Genomic DNA, 19319 nt, shown 5'->3' with positions numbered 1-19319 from the left:
CTAAGATAATATTTTAACTACAATTATTTTCTTAGTCCTGTCCAAAAAACATTGTTTCAAAAACACAGTTTTTGGGGATGGGGTGGGGGTCACTGGTCACTGAGGGGTCTCAAATGGTCATATACCTGCCCATTTACCCTAAGTAATTCCCATACTTTCAATCATTCAGGCCAAAAAAAAGATAAAAACATGTTCCTCGTTGTTCAAAACATGTCATGTGAACACATTATATTCAGTCCAATCAGTAATATTTGGTCTTGTGGGTTTGAATTATAGCTTTATGATTGTCAAGATTGTCTGAATCTTAATGGAAGAGTTGTCTTTCCTTACATGAAAAATGTCACCATCTTGACCGTGGTTTGATTGTTATTTTTCTGCCTAAATTAGCAGGTAAGTGGTCTTTATCATTTTCCAAATACTGGATCCGCCTCTGTGTTTGGTCAGTCACACACACACATACACATAAACACACATACTAACTGTGATGGATCATAAAGAATTAAGCTTGACAAGTTGTCTTTCAGAAAATGATGATATGGTGCAGCTTAATATTGAAATAATAAATATCCATCCAAGAGAATATCACACAAAGAAATTCTTAAAAATAATATACAATTAAGGGTGTGCGCACAATGCACAAAATCCCCGAAACACAAAAAAACCAATACATACAGTCTTCATATAATATAAGTAATATAATCTATATGGACTATGGTGTATGTCAGTTTGCTGAGTTGGAAAAGGTTTATGAGCTGCAGCTGTCTTAAGATTAAACAAACTTGGATGTGCTACACTAAAAGATGCCGATACTGTTTTCTTCTGACCCCCTTACAGCTTGTTCTATTCCTGATAGCATAACCTGGCTGTCTGAATAGGGGGCATTGTGTATGTTTATTAAGTGGCCATATATATTCACATGGATAAACATAGTGTTTACAAACCCATGAAGCATGGACGATGAAGAGAGGACAGCAGTATTGCAACAATGTCCTCATTTACCCATTTCACTATCTTAACCTTACAGCTGTTATAAGTCTGTGTTAAAGTATGGGAGTTATGACAGTCTTTGCGTTAAAATTGCTTTGTGAATCACACTCAAGGCATTTACTGTTACATAATAAGTTAATGGATTAAACCACAAGAGTAAAAATGGAATATGTAAAAACATTGATAAAGGTTACAATATAAAAAACACTCGACCCTTCAAAAGCTAAACTTCTAAATTGAGTGAAAAAAATGTCAAACAGATTGACCAACCACATCCCAGCATGGAAGACAACATGACAAATAAACATATAAAGAAATATGAACAATAGAGACAATATATCGATGGGATAAAAAATGGGCTCTTGTATTTGAGGACAAAAAATATAATATTCAGGTGGAAGTTCTCAAGGCATTAAACGTAAATACGGTAATAAGCTGACATGAACTAAGGGTACATGTATTTTGTTTAAATATATATTTTTAAACATTATCTGTTAGCCAAAATGTGCTGAAACAAATTTATTGTCTTCAGGTTTAGATTTCACTTGACATGCTGGATGCTCTTTGCAAACATTGGTTGTGGATTCAAAACATATTTTGGGCTCCTCTTCTCAGAGGTATGTTTTGAAGCACTTACTAAAACAAAATTCCAGCCTTTCCCCTCAGAATACCAAATGGGCAGTCCTCAATATACGAAAAAATAACGTTGTTCAATTCATGGTAAAAAATACTGTCGGATGAAGAAGGAAAATAATAATTACTTTACGTATGTAATAAATCAATCAATCTATCATCGACGGACAATGTCCTGTTGTGACGGGTAGAGAAGACTAGCAGCATGCTGAGGATATCCGTTGTCTTTCACTCACCACACAAAAACTTCTTTCAAACATCTCTATTTTCAACATGTACCGTATTCGACGTAATAAGCGCCCACGGCGATATTTGTTAATATATTGCCTAGTGAACAATCCCAAATAGCACCCCTTCCGATTGATCAATGTACACAAGACTTTATTCGTGTATAATACGCACTCATGTGTTATATGCACCCTTAATTATGGGCAATTAAATTCTGGAAAAATATGTCTGTCGTATATAAACATTTCAGGCTGTCAGCATAAACCACAAAATTTATCTTTCAACTCTGTTTTTTCCCCACCAAAATACCATTCTAATAAGAGCTACCTATTTCTAATTTTAAGAGCGGCCTGGGTGTTTATTACATCAAATATGGTATAAATGCAGATTTAAATGCACTCTTTCAATTTAAAAAAAAATTCAAAACAACACATACATACATATTTTAAAGCAGTATGCTATTGTTTATATATAACACCCTTGTCATTATACTGCTGGATATGAAGACTATTGGTAATTATCAAAGGCAGGGCAAACAAATGTCTTCTCTAAATAAAATACCCAGGTGTTTTTCTGGACTGGCAGCCATATTGATAACATTCTGAAACTGCTTCCCCAATCTTAGATGAAGGGTGTCCTGCTCTCTAGGATTTATTATTGTCTAAATAATGCACTGTTTTCTTTAACTGACTGGAGTGGCAGCATGTACCTATATACGTTAAGTGGCAGTAAATAAGTTGGTAATAAAAAAGTGGCGTGAAAACGTTGCATGTGTTGTAGAATTAAATATAAATATATGAAATACAGATGGCTTATAACATGATGTGGGTCAATCAGAAGGCATAACCAAGATACATAAACCTGAACAAACAAATCGAGCAATATCGTAGTCTAGTGTTGTATCTGTGAATGAATTGTTAATGACCCAATTACTATACATGCAATAAATAACAAATGTTTTGAGCATTCTCAAAATCAATATGAAAGCCACTGTTTCCAAGACACACAATATGATGATCCTAGCATTGTCTACAAAATCACACTTAAACAATGGCCGAGATCTAAAAAACTAATGTCATGTTCGCCATTTATGAAATCAACTAACTGCAACAAACTCAAATTCTCATCTCACTTATCAGGCAGACAACCATGTTTCTTGTGTATACAATAACACACTGACATATTCAGGCAATACATGCAGGGAGTTATCTGGGATTCCACACAAAGTACCCATGGCAGCAAATTGGATAAAAAATATTTTTTTAAATCAAAGTAGGGATGTTTTTAAAGCTTTTTTTTTCTTAATTTCAAATGTATTTTAACACTGTATCTTAACATTGCATTCAATGCAGTCATGTTAAATTCAGCATTAAGGCCTCTACCTCTTCACTGGTCCTAGTATCACCCCGACCAGGTCTTCACATTGTTTTATTCAAATTTAGAATTATTACTTGCAAATCCTCAGACTTTGGGCTGAATATGGGCCGCTGAGCAGATACAGATACATCCCTCGAATGTTTTCCATCATGTCTGTCATCATATTAACTGCGCATATTGGTTTAATATTCTCAGTCACCAACTGTCTTCTCATTAAGAGTATTGACTAGTACAATATCACTTCAACGCCTGTGAATACAAATAGATAATTTTAAGGTGGGATGGTTCACTGATACATCGATGTACCATGATACATGTATACTGATATATCATTATTTATGACTAGTGTACCAGTGGTTGGGATGGTTCACCGATATATCCATGTACCATGATACATGTATAATGATACATAATTATATTTGACTATTGTACCAGTGGTCAATGTACCAATACGAAACAATAAATACATAATAATTAGCACGTTATTAGTACCGTGGTTGTGCACAATAAAGCTCACTACAATGCGACACTGCCATGTTTTCGTGCTTGTTTGTGGCAATGTGGTTTGGCCAATCTATACAATTCAATAGGTATCAGTCAACCAACCAATCAAATATTGTATACCAGGGGTACACCAAGTGTTCATAAGGCTACCTTAGAACACTTTCAATGCCGTATTACAAGGGTAGACACCATGAATTGTCTCAATCCTGTCGCAGCTCATTTATGTAAAGTAATCTAGATTTTAAGTGATCGGTTCACCTACAAAGGTAAAATTACATACCTAATGCCTACAAACATCACAGTGATGTTGTTGAATGCCTAAGATGCTCGCCCTAATCTTGGGATTTTCTGATACAGCCAGATGACCCAGCTGAGAACCAGGTTCCACAGTGACCGTGCGACGCCCACCCGAGTGACAAGAACACGCCAGATGACCACTACCAGAACAGCGTTGATGACAAACTGGATCTGCTTCATTCTGAAACAAATTTAAGTCAGGTAATGATTACTGGATGTCAAAGGACAAATTGTCACAGAAACAAAGTGGGGAGTGAGGTCCTTGAGGATTTCTGCTGGGACCTCATTTTACTTTGCACATTAGCATTAGGGTTTCGGACACCTTGACTTTCATGTTTAATTTTCATCTCTGGTGTGATTGAACATCCCATCACCAAAGTCTATGCAATAACACTACTACACATATGTGAACACATACTTTCAATGATTGGCAGCTGTGAATTGTAGCCATGTACTGTTCCACTTTGACTGTCCAACATCTACTGGTTTTAATATGTAGCTATGACGCATGATTTAATAACATTCTACAAAAGACCAACGCTAATGTTGCACTGGCCTTCCTCAGCTCTGTATTAGAGCAAATTAACAAATATCAAAGAAGTATTTAAACCCCTTGTTCCCAAACCATTTATACCTTAAGTACAACAAATATTTCAACTGAAAATGTTATGAAGCTGTACACATGAAGGGGTCAATAATACTGCCTCGGACACTGTGTCTAAAAATAGTAACAGCGTCAGAAGCAGAGAACTCCCTTCGTGTTCTTAGACTCATTACTCAAATGAAGATATGTCCTCAAGGTATTCTTGTATGACAGATTATGACAAAGGAAAAGAATTCTTAGTGAACTATCATTTGCCAAACAATGGTCTTATCTTTGTTTGTTTGTTTGTTGTTTAACAAAATTCCAGCTATATGACGGCGGTCTGTAAACAATCTAGTCTGGACCAGACAATCTAGTGATTGACATCATGAGCATAGATCCATGCAATTGGGATACGATGACATGCATCAACCAAGCCTGACCACCCAATCCCTTTAGTCGCCTCTTACGACAAGCAAAGTCGCCTTTTACGGCAAGCATGGGTTGCTGAAGACCTATTCTTCCCTGGATCTTCACGGTGCCAATGGTCATATCAATCTGGGACTATAATATACACTGATGTAAACACAGAAACTACTAATATCACTTGATTGACATCGTCATCTTGAAGTTGAGTCATATTTTTTATAGTTTTAACGATGCTAAGTGATTGGTAAGTGTGCCCTTCAGGCAACGGGAACTTATCTTAAATATGTCATTACAATCTTAACCATGCTATTGGTACAAGAACACAAAGAATTTTGAAACCTGTCATGTAAATGTTAAAGAAAGAGGTGTAAGCTGATACAAGTGAGTGTCTGACCTGTACAGAGCTCTCCTAGCCTTGGGGAGTTGATCCAGCTCTTCCTTCAGGACAAACTGTTTTGTGCCAAGGCAGTAGCTCTCCATGTATGATGGCCAGTCTATGTGCCTGGCATCAAAGTCAAAGGTCTACAACAACCATGAATTGTAATTACTATTTTGCATAAGGGATTTAGATATTGTAATTGGGCTCCAAAAAGTGAGACGACTTACAAATAGTCAAGATCAAGGGTATTGGATTACAGTATTATAGTGTTTAGGTAAGTCGTTGATTACCTCCCTTTGACTGTGTTGGTCACTTACACTTGCAATATCGCAATATAAAATGACAACTCAACGATTATTCCTATTTGTAGGTTGCATAAATATTGCTGTAATACTTTGAGCAAGGGGTGCTGAAAAGGTTATCAAACAAATCAGAAACACTTGAAAACACTTTGGTGTCACTTGTGGGAAAAGTTTGATAAGCATGAGAAGGTTCTCTTGTATAGGATAAGAAGTTTTTTATGAAATGTTTCCTACATCTCGATCAGACTTTGACATCTTATCCAACAGCATAAATATATTGCTGTTGTCAAATTTCCACTCCCGAGATGTGAAGAACTCCAGCGTTGTCACAGCTTTCCACAGTCGATCCTGGATCTTCACAAATCTGAAAGGTCACACAACATAACTATCAGAAACAGCTTCACATTGACTGAGTCTTTTCAAGCCATCTTATGACATTTGAAGCAGTGTTTTACGAGATGCAAAATATTGCATTCACATTGAGAATGGATGCCAATAAATTACACTGCAAGTCCTGGTGGATGCCCCAAAACATATGTCGGTTGTAGTCATTAAATTTATGAATGCTCAGATATATATCTCATGCAACATGTGCCATAGCCTTGTGCCACCTATTCTACACACTGCTTCAACATCAGGCAATGGTAGACAGTAGAGTTCCATGAGTTACTGAAAATTATGAAATAAATGTGCTAAATGCTAGTGTCCCTTGCTTGCATTAATAAAGTGACAGATTTCTTTCTGAGGTGAGGTGAAATTGGGTTTAACGTCGTGTCAAAGATTATTGCACTTATATAGCGACGTGCATGCACGTGTGTGTCTGTGGCTCCTTGTACTAGTCCGGACTGATGCCGATTTATAGTGCTAGCTCACTGAGATACCATGCCGCAGTTTAACATGAATACCCCACTCAGACACAGTATACTGACTCCGAGCCGACCAGTCCTTGTTTTAGCCCCTTAATGTCGAGCGCCAGACAGGGTAACAACAAGTACCATCTTTTAACGTCTTTTGGTATGACGCGGCCGGGGATCGAACCCCGGACCTTCCACTCTCTGGGTGGACGCTCTACCACAAGACCACGGAGGATTTCTTTCTGAAGATACTGGAGTTTATTGTCACGTCAGGTTCACTGCACATGTCTATAACAGTGACACATACACAGCTGAGTGCTAGATTTAGTGTGGTCTGTTTGACCATATGACAGCCTCCAACAGTATATGCTGGCATCATTGTTCTTGGTTACCTTCATAGCTATATGGCTGAAATATTGCCGATGCGACGTTAAATTTTAACTCACTCACTTTTTGTCTGTTTGTTTGTTTGTTGTTTAACGCCGCACTCAGCAATATTCCAGCTATATGACGGTGGTCTGTAAATAATCAAGTCTGGACCAGACAATCCAGTGATTGACATCATGAGCATTGATCCACTCAACTTGGATACGATGACATGCATCAACCAAGTCAGCGAGCCTGACCACCCGATCCCGTTAGTCGCCTCTTACGACAAGCACAGTCGCCTTTTACAGCAAGGGCATGGGCATAGGTTGCTGAAGACCTATTCTACCCCGGATCTTGACGGGTCCACTCACTATTGGTAACCTTGTATAATAATCTTATATAAATATAATGCAAAACACTGCTGACCCATGCAACGGAAACTAACAGCAGTCGTGGTCAATACATAACACTGCTTAAAACGTTCAAAGTATTGTTCTATCAACTGTGTAACAACACATCAATCCTGTACAATCAATGTTGGTGAACTGACCTATCTCATTTGAATATGCCTTATTTGTAATTTCCAGCTTTTGATTTCATGGAAGTTTGACATAGTGACATACTTACATGCGTTCCCTCCCAATGAGGTACTACTGGCCTCTTACATCTACTCACACATCAGTGACACACTTACATGCGTTTCTTCCTGATGAGGTACTACTGGCCTCTTACATCTACTCACACATCAGTGACACACTTACATGCGTTCCCTCCCGATGAGGTACTACTGGCCTCTTACATCTTCTCACACATGAGTGACATACTTACATGCGTTTCTTCCTGATGAGGTACTACTGGCCTCTTACATCTACTCACACATCAGTCACATACTGACATGCGTTACCTCCCGATGAGGTACTACTGGCCTCTTACATCTTCTCACACATGAGTGACATACTTACATGCGTTTCTTCCTGATGAGGTACTACTGGCCTCTTACATCTACTCACACATCAGTCACATACTGACATGCGTTCCCTCCCGATGAGGTACTACTGGCCTCTTACATCTACTCACACATCAGTGACACACTTACATGCGTTACCTCCCGATGAGGTACTACTGGCCTCTTACATCTTCTCACACATGAGTGACATACTTACATGCGTTTCTTCCTGATGAGGTACTACTGGCCTCTTACATCTACTCACACATCAGTCACATACTGACATGCGTTCCCTCCCGATGAGGTACTACCGGCCTCTTACATCTACTCACACATGAGTGACATAATTACATGCGTTTCTTCCCAATGAGGTACTACCGGCCTCTTACATCTACTCACACATCAGTGACATACTGACATGCGTTCCCTCCCAATGAGGTACTACTGGCCTCTTACATCTACTCACACATCAGTGACATACGGACATGTGTTACCTCCCGATGAGGTACTACTGGCCTCTTACATCTACTCACACATGAGTGACATACTGACATGTGTTCCCTCCCAATGAGATACTACTGGCCTCTTACATCTACTCACACATCAGTGACATACTTACATGCGTTTCTTCCCGATGAGGTACATGTAGAAGTCCATTAGGTAGGCAGGGAGGATGTGGTCGAACAGCACGTTCACGCTCTTCCAGTATCTGACAACATAACAAACACAAGGGCTACTTTAATGCCTTCAGTGAGTGACTTGTGTTTTACACTGATCTGATATATCCATAATAACAAAGTGAGCTGGTTATATGCAGCTTTTATCAATATTACAGCAATATCACAGCGGGGACCACCAGAAACTGGCTTCACTCATTGTACCCATGTGGTGAATCATACCCAGGCCTTCAGTGAGACAAGTGAACACTATAACCACAATGCTCCTGAAATAGTCTCATGGGGAGGAGCATAATGTGGGTGGAAATCCCAAACTGAGGCAGGTCCTTACAAGATCAGGCCACAAGAGCTTCCAGTTGCTGTTCATAGCATCAGATTGACCATCTTCCCGAGGCAAGGGACTTAACTGACTATAAGTCCAGTTTCCACCCTTGCCAAAATAGGCTGGAACTATGGAGTTATATTTTGGCTGGACTAATGAGTCTATGCCTAGTCCAATCAAAATTGATATCTGGTTCATAAACATGGCGACTGTACTGCAGACTTTGGTTGACTGCAGGATTTGCAGAGCATGTTAACTGGACGTCGACAGATGGTTACCAAATCTTTTCATGTATTTGATCAATAATGCTTGAGTGATTTGATGCAATTCAAGAGGTAAGACCATTTTATTACAATAGAGATCTTGATTATCGATCAGATCATCTTGACTGGGCGCCGCCATTTTTGTTTGAAGCAACTGCAAGTGATATGAGAGGTGAAATCTGATTGGTCAGTAGGAAGGACATAAAAGGGACATAACTCATAATAGCCACTGGTGGCGCTACGATTAAGCCACGAAATTCCAGCTTAGTTTGGCAAGGATGGAAACTGGACCTTTACAGTCAGTTAACTCACTTGCCTTGGGCAGATACAGATTGACCAAACGATGAAACTATTAGCATGCATGCCTGAGTGAAAATGAAGGAGCTTTTTAGGATAACATAACGTCAGTTCATTTTGTGACAGTGAGAAATGCATAATGACCATGCGAAAAAATCTAATACTTCTAGTATCATATCTGTCTGTAAGTAGTATTCAAAATCTGTAGTATCAGTGAAGACAGGAATGACATGGATTTCAAGCAGTGATAAGGTTCTTACAAATATACAAAAACGTCACACTAAACATGTAAAAAAGACAATTTTAAGTCAGTCCTGTCCTCATTACAATATATTCTGTGATTGGTGTATTTTTATATATTAACTGTTTTATCAACTTGCAACCCATGAATAACACTCCAAACATATATTTACCAGATGTGTACAAAAGTAACTGGACAATATCTCAAAGTGTTCCACAGAGATAGAAGACTTGACTCACATTGACTTTGTGAACCTTGGGTTGGGCACCCTGGCAACTACATCCACTGGGTTCCTCATGAAGTTGTCAAATATCAATTTCTCTGAAAATAGGAATTAACACAAATGTGATCATACTAGTAATATTCTAGGTTTTTTTACATTTGTATACTTATCCTGCACAACTCCATAATGCATATTACTTGCTTGTTCTTGACAGAGAAAAGATCTGTGTGAGAGGTCTTTGCTTGAAGAAGTTGTTCCAACCAGCTGAGAGGCCAATCCTATCACGCAGCTGGGGCACGGGTGGCCCAGTCATCTAAGGCACCGCGATTCGCTGTGCAGAGTTGCGTCCCTTGGGCACGCCAGAAACCTTTGATTGTGGGTTCGAATCCCGGTTCGCCCCGATTATGTTTCTAGGTTTGTCAGCACCATACCCGTGCTTGTGGGTTTCACCGAAGTGGTAAACGTCTGAGACCTGCATCACTTCGGGCTTTCCTCCCACATTAAGCTGACACGCCGTGATATAACTGGAATACTGTTAAAAGCGGCGTAAAACTCAACTCACTCACTATCACGCAGTCTCATGTGACCAAAGGAGGTGAAGTCACGGGTCCTCACATTACTCTTGGAGTCAAAAACATCGGAAGGCATTGTGGGGAGGTAGATCTGCGCTGGGTGGGTCCCTTTAGACGCAGTAATGCAGGATAAGTATACAAATATAAAAAATATCTAGGATTTTACAATTTTTTTTACTTATCCTGCATTACTCCTTAATGCATCCTTATCAGACGGAACCGGAGGAGGGCATACCTTCAGATGTGGACTTTCATCTTTTATTTCCAGACTCTTTGGCTGTGTGGTTGGCTTCGGGTGACCACTCCATGTATGGGAACCTGCAATTCCCTAAGCCTGTCCGTCCTCGGCTGTGTGGTCGGCGTCATGTATGGAAAAACTCCGTTTCCCTCGGCCCGTCCTCAGCTGTATGGTCGGCCTGGATGACCATTACATGGAAGGGAAGAGTCAGGTATGCATTGTGTCCTGGTACTGCGCAGCCTGACTATAACCCTCAGTTAGGTCTAGACTGGAGTACCGAGCCGTATGCAAGTGGGGCATGAACCTTCTAGTCCCGGGCATATGCCAGGGGAGGTCAAAGGCCAGCTCTGGACTTGGAGGCAAGGTCAGTGATGTGTAGTAGTGGTGGCCTGTTGGGCACGGCGTTCCTTGGATCGTCTGATGTAGCAACAGCGCGCTCTAACCGGATATAGACGGAGCTCTAGTTCATCTTCCCCGCCCACAATCGAAGATAGGGGAGGGATGAGGAACGATCTATCTGGCTGTCATGGGAATTGATTCTTGGCGAAGAAGTCATAGCACAGTCCAAGATGCACAACTCCGTGTACTCTATGCTCAAAGTGGACGCGCGTGACATCCAAGGCGTGTAGCTTACTGACACAGGCTGCTGTGGCGAGCGCCAGTAGGTAGACCATTCTTTTTGTCAGATTGTAGAATGACGTTGCTTCGAGGGCTCGAAGGGCATGTCTCTCTGCGAGGTGTGAATGATATTCACGACCCAAGCTAGTGTAAGAGATTTCGCCTTTTGGTATTCCAGCCTGAATGAAAAGAGCAGAGCCTGTAGTTCCTGGATTTACATCATGCGCCAACCTTCCGGAACTGCCAGGACGGAGTTGAGTGCCACAAGGTAGGTAATGATGGTACTGCCCTTGAGCTTATGCTTGTGACGCAGATGGAGCATGAACTCGGACAGGAATTGAGGCGATGCAGATGTGGGGTCTTGTTGCTTGCCCCTGCAAAAGCTCTTGAAGGATTGCCACTTGTCATTATAGAGGCTCGTGGTGGTTGGGCGATGTGCCATTGTGATGGCCCTAGCCGCCCTGGCCGAGTAGCCTTTGGCATTCAGTGCTCTCTGTAAATGGACCAGACGTGAAGACATAGCCGTCTGGTCCTGGGTGTGGCTGTCTGCTGTGAGGGTGGATCAGCAAATTTAGCGAATCTGGAAGTGGCAGTGGATTGGCATCTGACAACTCTCTGAGGTTGACGAACCAAACCCTCGCTGGCCACCAGGGCGTGACCAAAGTCAGATCAGGGTTCCGTGTCGATCTGATCTTTTGGATGACTTTGGGAAGGAGTACAGGTGTTTTAGTCCTTTCTGGGGATGCTGAAAGTGTTGATTGCCCAAGCCAATGGATCTGGGTCTGGTGATATGTAGGTTGGGATCCGGTAGTTCTGGCTGGTGGCGAATAGGTCTATGTTGGGGAGACTGTGGTCTCGACAAACAAGAGCGAAGGCGTCTGGTAGAAGCTTCCACTCTGTGGGAGCAACTTTGCCTGGCCGAGATAGAGCATCCGCTGGGATGTTTCGGCAGCCCGGAATGTGTTGAACCTGGAACTGAATCCCCAGATGATCCACCAGGTGAAACAATCGGAACGTCTGTTGAATGAGTCATTCCTCGGTTTCGTAGGTACCATACGACAGTTATGTTGTCCGTCGAGATGGAGAGCCGGGCGTGTCTGAGGGCCTGCTTCCAGTGAGCGATGGCCAAGATAAGCGCCTCCAGTTCGAGGTTGTTGATGTGCCATAGGGGCTGATCGGCGGACCACAGCCCTGAGGCGACCTGTCCCTCCAGGTGTGCGCCCCATCCCTGCAGGGCCGCGTCTACGAATAGGCGCAGAGAGATCGTAAGCCCTGTCAAGGAGGCGCCGCCTAAGACATTTGATTCAACCGTCCACCACCGGAGATGCTGCTTGAGATGACCTGGGAGGACGAAGGATACTGATGGGTCCTGGTGCCTGAAGTAGGGAGCCAGGAACATCTGAAATGGGCACAGTTGGAGCCTTCCAACAAGTACCTTCCAACGAGTCCTGTGCTGTGGTTAGGAGGCCCAGGAGGACTTGCCATTGGTGCAGAGTGCGTGGTAGTGGAGAGCTGGAGTCAGGTGCACCTGCATGCGCTCCCATCGGTCTCTGGGTACAGAGAGGAGATCAAGGTCTGTCTGGAAGAGGCCCCCCCATGAACTGAAGGCGATTGGAGGGTGTCACCTCTGACTTCCTGAGGTTGATCTTCCACCCCAGCTGGTGAAAGAGCCGGAGTGTGAAGTCCCTGTGGCGGAGTAGAGTCACAGTGTCCTGATAATTCAGTAGGCAGTCGTCTATGTACACCTCAAACTGAATGTCCCGGCGATGAAGCGGAGGAATTTCCGGTCGTCAGGATGTATAGGGACATGTAGATAGGCGTCCTCGATATTCAGGCTGATGAGCACATCTTGTGCCTGGATCCGGGATCGCAGTAGCCTGAGTGTGGTCATCCTGAAATAATAAAATCTTCCTTGTCCAGCAGAGCCGTGATGTTGCTGCTCAGTAGCTGCTGTTGAGTAGGGGGGTAGGTGTCCACTATGGGGGACAACGTGAGTGGCGGGTCGTCTATAAGCGTCAGCTTGTACCCGTGTCGGATGGGTCCCCCCGGATCTCCAAATTCTGCCAGAATCGACTCAGTCTCCCACCTTTTGGAGTGTCGGCAACTTGGACGGCTGGGGGTGGGAGGTCCCAGTCATGTCTATCTGGCGATTCACTTATAGTCCCTGTGGTCGGTGTTACCTCCCTTGGGGTGGCCGCAGCAGGACTGGTATGCAAATGAGGACTTCCCTTTTCCTCTGCCTCTGCCTTGAAATTTTGAGGTGGAGCCCCGCACAGTAGGGTCCGCACAGATGGCCGTCTTGCTATCGACCTCTGGGAGGGGGCGGTTGCCTCCAATCTGTCCGCCAGCCAGTCTACAACTTGGTCATGGGAGTGTCGTCGTAGCATGGGATGAAGGCGCCCTCCGAGGAGTCGGACTGATAGCCACTGGAGCATCTGAGCACCTGGGAGCGGCTCCTAGATTGATGACCCTGACGATCAGACCTACTGTCATTCTGACATGATGACGTGCTTGGGGAAGCCAAGTCCACGGAGTAACGAGAAGTTGACGGCGTCTGTATAGTCGATCGACCATGCGGTGGCAGAGGCGCAGGCGTCTGTATAGGCGCTGTGAGATAGATAGGCGCCATCTGTATAGGTGCTTGAGGAGGCGCTTGTAGAGGCATCAGTAAGGGCGCCGGCATCGACGTCTGCATGGCCTGCAAGTACTGAAAGTACTGAAGGAGCGAGGCGTCTATCATTGGCGTCTGTGCGGCAGGCAGGGGTGCCTGTGGGACACCGAGCGTCTGTCCAGAGGATAGTATAGTCGCCATCTGGTAAGTGAGCGCCACCCCGGGCGTCAAGGTGGCCGCCGCCGTAAAGATAGACGCTGTAGTGATCGTCAGAGTGCTCTGGGTGGAGACTGCGACTGTGGGGTCTGACATCAAGGTTGTAGTTGAGTTCGGGGGGTAGTCATCCAAGATGGCCGATCTTGTAGGCGAGTTCTCAGAGAGGTCTGACATCCTGCGCCGGTGTTTCCTGGCCTGCTGTGTTCTGCGTTTCTTAGAAACACAGAGATTCTGACTGAAAGCTGTGGGTGAAAGCAGTAGACAGTCTTTACATCGGTGACCCTGAGTTGTACAATTAAGGCACAGTGAGTGAGTGAGTATGGTTTTACGCTGCTTTTAGCAATATTCCAGCAATATCACGGGGGGGGGACACCAGAAATCGGCTTCACACATTGTACCCATGTCGGGAATCGAACCCAGGTCTTTGGCGTGATGAGTGAACGCTTTGACCATTAGGCTACCCGACCGCCCCTTTAAGGCACAGGGGGTGGGGGATCCCACGTCGACATATTACGCCGGCACTTTGAGCAGGAGGGCATGATATCTGCAATGAAGCAGTGTAAAATCACAATGCGTCCCTACTCGATTAGGTATGCTAAAATTTGTTTATCCAGCTGTATGGGTTTATGAAACAAATATTACGACAAACGTAAGACAACATACAACAAAAACAATCAACACTTGCGAGGATACCCCAATCGTGGGGCACCAAGCAAAAAGAATATAGAACGCAAGCCAGTTCATTAACTGCAGGCCATGTAAAATATTCAAGATGGCTACTTGAAACAACAAGACACCTGGCATTATGTTTTCTTTTGAGAAAACGCCAGTAAGTGTCTCATAATGTTATGTCACATGTTTATCAAACATAGAATGTACTAGATACAAACCATAGGCACAACACAAAGACAATAAACATTAACTCAAAGAGCAAACACATGAGGGTTTGAATCAGTTTATGCTACAGCAAAAAAACAGGTCTTCACTCAGCAAGTGACAAGAGTAATGTGAGGATCCGTGACATCACTTCCTTTGGTCACGTGGGAGCTGCATGATTGGGTTGGCCTCTCAGCTGTTTGGAACAACTTCTTCAAGCAGTAATATGCAGGATAAGTAAAAAATAAACAGTCAATTAAAACAGACCTTGTTCTCTGGCAATGTGCACACAGACAAACCATGTCCATGCTTTTTGTGAATGAGAAATAAAAAAAAGACCTGACAAAACAGTTTACTTCAGGATTCAAGTGAGATTGAGATGAATAAATGATTGGTCATGTCTTCTAGCTGTATCTCTAAAGGTGGCTATCTTCATGAATGACATCATGGACAAAATGACTGCTTTGTACAACAGATCTCTGTAAGGGGTAGGACAAATCAGGGCAAGTCTTCACTGTACCAGTGTTTGACTGATACAAGCCATTAGGTTACGATGAGCCAAGCAACCAAACCATACACTGAAGCCATCCGATCCTCATGAATGGGCTGTTATGGGGAGTAGTGAGCTATATAGTGAACATGATACCTACCCATCTCACCCCAGGTGAACTTGTTGATCTGACCAGTTGTGTTGTTAAATACAGGTACCCTGGAGGGTCTGGGATGAAGGAAAAACATTTGGTGAGCAATGCATAAAAGACAAGGATACAGGATCGCAGGTAGACATCATTATGACAACTTAACATCGTTATGCTGCACATCAGCCCATTGGGATCGATGACATGCATCAACCAAGTCCGCGAGCCTGATCAACCGATCCCGTTAGTTTCCTCTTACAACAAGCATAGTCACGATTTGAGAAGTATTTCAATGACAAGCATGTTTAAGGAAAGCCCAAACTGATGCAGGTCTTGGAGACATTTACGACTTTGGTGATCCCAGGGGTCATGATAAATCTAGAAAGATGATCAGGGACATCTGGGATTCAAACCAGCAAGCATATATTATTTCTGAAAGTACCAAAGGACACAACTCTGCACAGCGAATTGCATGGTGTAGATGACTGCGCCTGGGCCCCGGCCTCCGACAACAAGAGAAGCATGTACATTTGCAGTACATGAGTGAATGTTGTTTATACCGCAGTCAGCAATATTCCAGCTACATCACACTGACATGTTAATAATCTGGACCAGGTCGTGGTTTTATAGAACTATGTCACACAGTTAGCAATGTCACACACTGTAACATCCCAACAAACATCAGTTAATGAGGGCCTACTCTGCCCGGAATCTCCACTTGGGTTGTGCAATTAGTGGGGTGAACAAATGATTGAAATAATAAATACCACACAAGGTGCTCAGCAATAGTAAAAATTATCCAAGGTGTACATTAGGGCATCCAAGCAATGCAGCCATTGTTGCTATATGATACCCATTTTAGTTTTTTCTTATAGCATTTGGTGCAGCGAAGTAAACTGCTCTGGCTATAGCACAGGGTATAACCTTGCTACAACATTGTACTAAGGGGAGTAACTCACTTGGTTGTACCAGTATACCAGGCTACCGCGATCATGAGGTTGGTGGCTATATCACAGGGTATTACATCAGCAGTACAGTGAGCGTAGCCATGCATGATTCGGAGGACACCTTTCCCAATCTGAAGAGGAGGCAAAAAAATATGTGGGCTTCATTAGGATGATACCATGTTATTACATGGTTGTTGTCAATTAGTCTTGGTATAGGTTAAGTTTGTTGTCAAAGGAGATGGTCACTGAGAACAATCAAGTTTTACTACCATTTAGACGTTTCTGGACATCTTCTACTTCCTACTAGTGGCCTAAAAACTACTACCCATCAATGACATCACAAACTCATGACTGCAGAAATCGATGAATAGTTTTTAAACAGAGAAAACAGTGCATGCATGGCTAAATTGCAAATGTATGAAAAATTTATGCCATCAGTTACAGGCATTGAACTGCATCCCACTTGACAGATGCAATAACTTCCTATTTTCAATGACTGTGAGGAAAGCAGTAAAAACTTACTGCTGCAAGCAAACCGGTGGGTCCATTGAAGTTGTCCACCCAGCCCTGAAAGACACAAGTTGAATTTCAAACTACAGCTTGGTTGCAAAAGCTGAGAATATGCACATAAATCAATTGTACACCGCTAATATAACAGCATTGTAGCATAGATCATCTTGGTAATAACTTTAAAAGACTAAGATAATTTTACAGACAATTATTGATTGGAATTGGAACAAAAGCCACAGATCCAAAGTCCAAGATTATTAAAATTTCTGTTTGTGCAGGATATTAAAGGTCCATATAAATATAAACACTAAAATCTACTCCAAATGATGCCCAGGCAATTTCAGACTTATACATCTAAAATGTTTGGGCACAGACTGCAAAAAAAATGTCATCGATGACTAAGAACCTGCGATAGATATTTCAAATATGGCTACCAATGCAGCCATATTCAACATGTTTAGAACGAACTGTTCACTAGAAAATTGTAAATGTTACAATATATTGTATATTCATAAATATTGATCCCATCTCACAGTGTGCATTTCCCTTTCTTTCTCGATCCCTGTGTGGAAACAATCCATGAACATGTTTCCAGCATTTAAAAACAAGGCACCCCAACACTTTCCAGCCGTCTCCATGACTACCACCACCCACAAAAGGCTGTACTCTAGCTAGCTTCCTGCCTAATTGATCACATGACGTCCCAAGCTTACTTTTTCTCTTTCGAATCGAAAAGGCTTGTGTAATCATGAGAGATTGGATAAGTTTTTATAAATATATATTTTATTGTAAAATTTACAAATTTTTATAACTTATCCTTACACTGTGCATTTATCCTACAATTGGTGGTGGGGTGCAGGTACCCAAGCCTGTAGATAAGGCCTTATCCGTGAGATTTACAAGAGGAAGCCAGTTCTAAACCATGATCCGATCTAATGATCGTAACATCGTTCAGATTTATAAAAATACTTGTCTATGGGTTGCTTCTGAAATTTTTTCAAAGATGAACCGTTTCCAGTGATGGATGTAGCTGGCTTGGGTGTGGCTGAAGTAGTAGGTCTGTCCGTAGAGGTAGACGATGTTTTTATCCGCAATGTTAATGAGTTTGGTGAACCAACTTCTTGGTGGCCAGAAGGGCGCAACCAAAAGTAGATGAACTCGTTTGATGTCTGAAATCTTTACAACACCTGAAGTAGAAAGCCTGGCGGAGGATATGCATAAGCGTGCAGTTCTTCCCAAGAGATGGCGAGCACATTGTGATCCCATGCTTATGGGTCCGGCATGGGGGAGACAAACCTCGGTAGTTTAGTGTTGTATCCGGTCGCAAATAGATCAACTTCTGGCATCGGAAAGAGCTGATCAATCCATAGAAACATGTCCAGATGGAACTGCCACTCCATCTGCCTATGTCGTCAGGCTGCAGCAGTACAACCATACAATCATGCACAACAACCTCTAAAGCGCACCAAATGGCTCGCATTAGGTCAGTCTGTTCTGATTCCAGAATAAGCGGGTTTGAAATGCAGTCACGGATGGAATACTGGAATCTTGCTGAACATGTGGTCAAAGCTCCACAAACTCAAAACCAATCATGCAACAATTCATTGTGAACTGTTTTAGGGCTGGGACGGGCAGCTCGGGTACTCGGATCGGGTGGGTACTGAGTAGGACCCGGGTATTCACAGGACTACCCGGACCCGTGGTTAGTCACATGATATATTGTTTAATGACAAAAGTTATCTTGAATTTCATGGTAACACTACAAGTCACTAATGTTCACATTTTTTTCTGACTATGCACACATTCCTTGTGACTTTCATATGTTTGAATAAAGATAAAGCTTCAGTCAAATTCAGTGTATGCATGACCAGATCGTTCTAAATGTGTATCTAAGTCCCGATCGTACATTTTGTACCTATATCTTCAGACCTACAGTAGGTAGCTGGGTAGGGTAGGGTAAATGGGGGTTGCATACCCTGCTTCTAACTTTGGACTTGCCCTAGCCCTAAACTGTATGTCAGACAAACAAAGTGGTGTCCCGAGTTCCCAAGAAATATCATGCACATGCAACCAGTTCCCTGTAGAATGATTCATGTGACCAGTGATTTCACCATGTGATCTTCAAGATATTTATGCATGTAAATAAGTCTTGAAAGCGTAAAGGATCGTCTAATCTCTGCCA

General features: G+C 42.7%; 1 protein-coding gene across 2 annotated transcripts in view; it reads right to left on the bottom strand.

Moving 5' to 3' along the window:
- Nucleotides 1-2103: 2103 nt before the first annotated feature.
- Nucleotides 2104-19319, bottom strand: part of LOC124117767 (fatty acyl-CoA reductase 1-like) — a 36388-nt gene continuing 19172 nt past the window's right edge. For both annotated transcript variants that reach the window (XM_046479772.2, XM_046479773.2), the window contains exons 7-14: nucleotides 17150-17194; nucleotides 16640-16758; nucleotides 15693-15760; nucleotides 9928-10009; nucleotides 8508-8597; nucleotides 5954-6083; nucleotides 5433-5560; nucleotides 2104-4207 (exon numbers count right to left, since the gene is read on the bottom strand). In XM_046479772.2, the coding sequence (XP_046335728.1) occupies nucleotides 4048-4207; nucleotides 5433-5560; nucleotides 5954-6083; nucleotides 8508-8597; nucleotides 9928-10009; nucleotides 15693-15760; nucleotides 16640-16758; nucleotides 17150-17194 (822 nt within the window). In that variant the 3' untranslated portion in view covers nucleotides 2104-4047. The remainder of the gene's footprint in view (nucleotides 4208-5432; nucleotides 5561-5953; nucleotides 6084-8507; nucleotides 8598-9927; nucleotides 10010-15692; nucleotides 15761-16639; nucleotides 16759-17149; nucleotides 17195-19319) is intronic.

The sequence above is a fragment of the Haliotis rufescens genome, unplaced genomic scaffold (assembly GCF_023055435.1).
Source record: "Haliotis rufescens isolate VD_foot unplaced genomic scaffold, xgHalRufe1.0.p SCAF_6, whole genome shotgun sequence".
NCBI lineage: Eukaryota > Metazoa > Mollusca > Gastropoda > Lepetellida > Haliotidae > Haliotis > Haliotis rufescens.
This window is presented reverse-complemented; position numbering and strand designations above follow the sequence as displayed.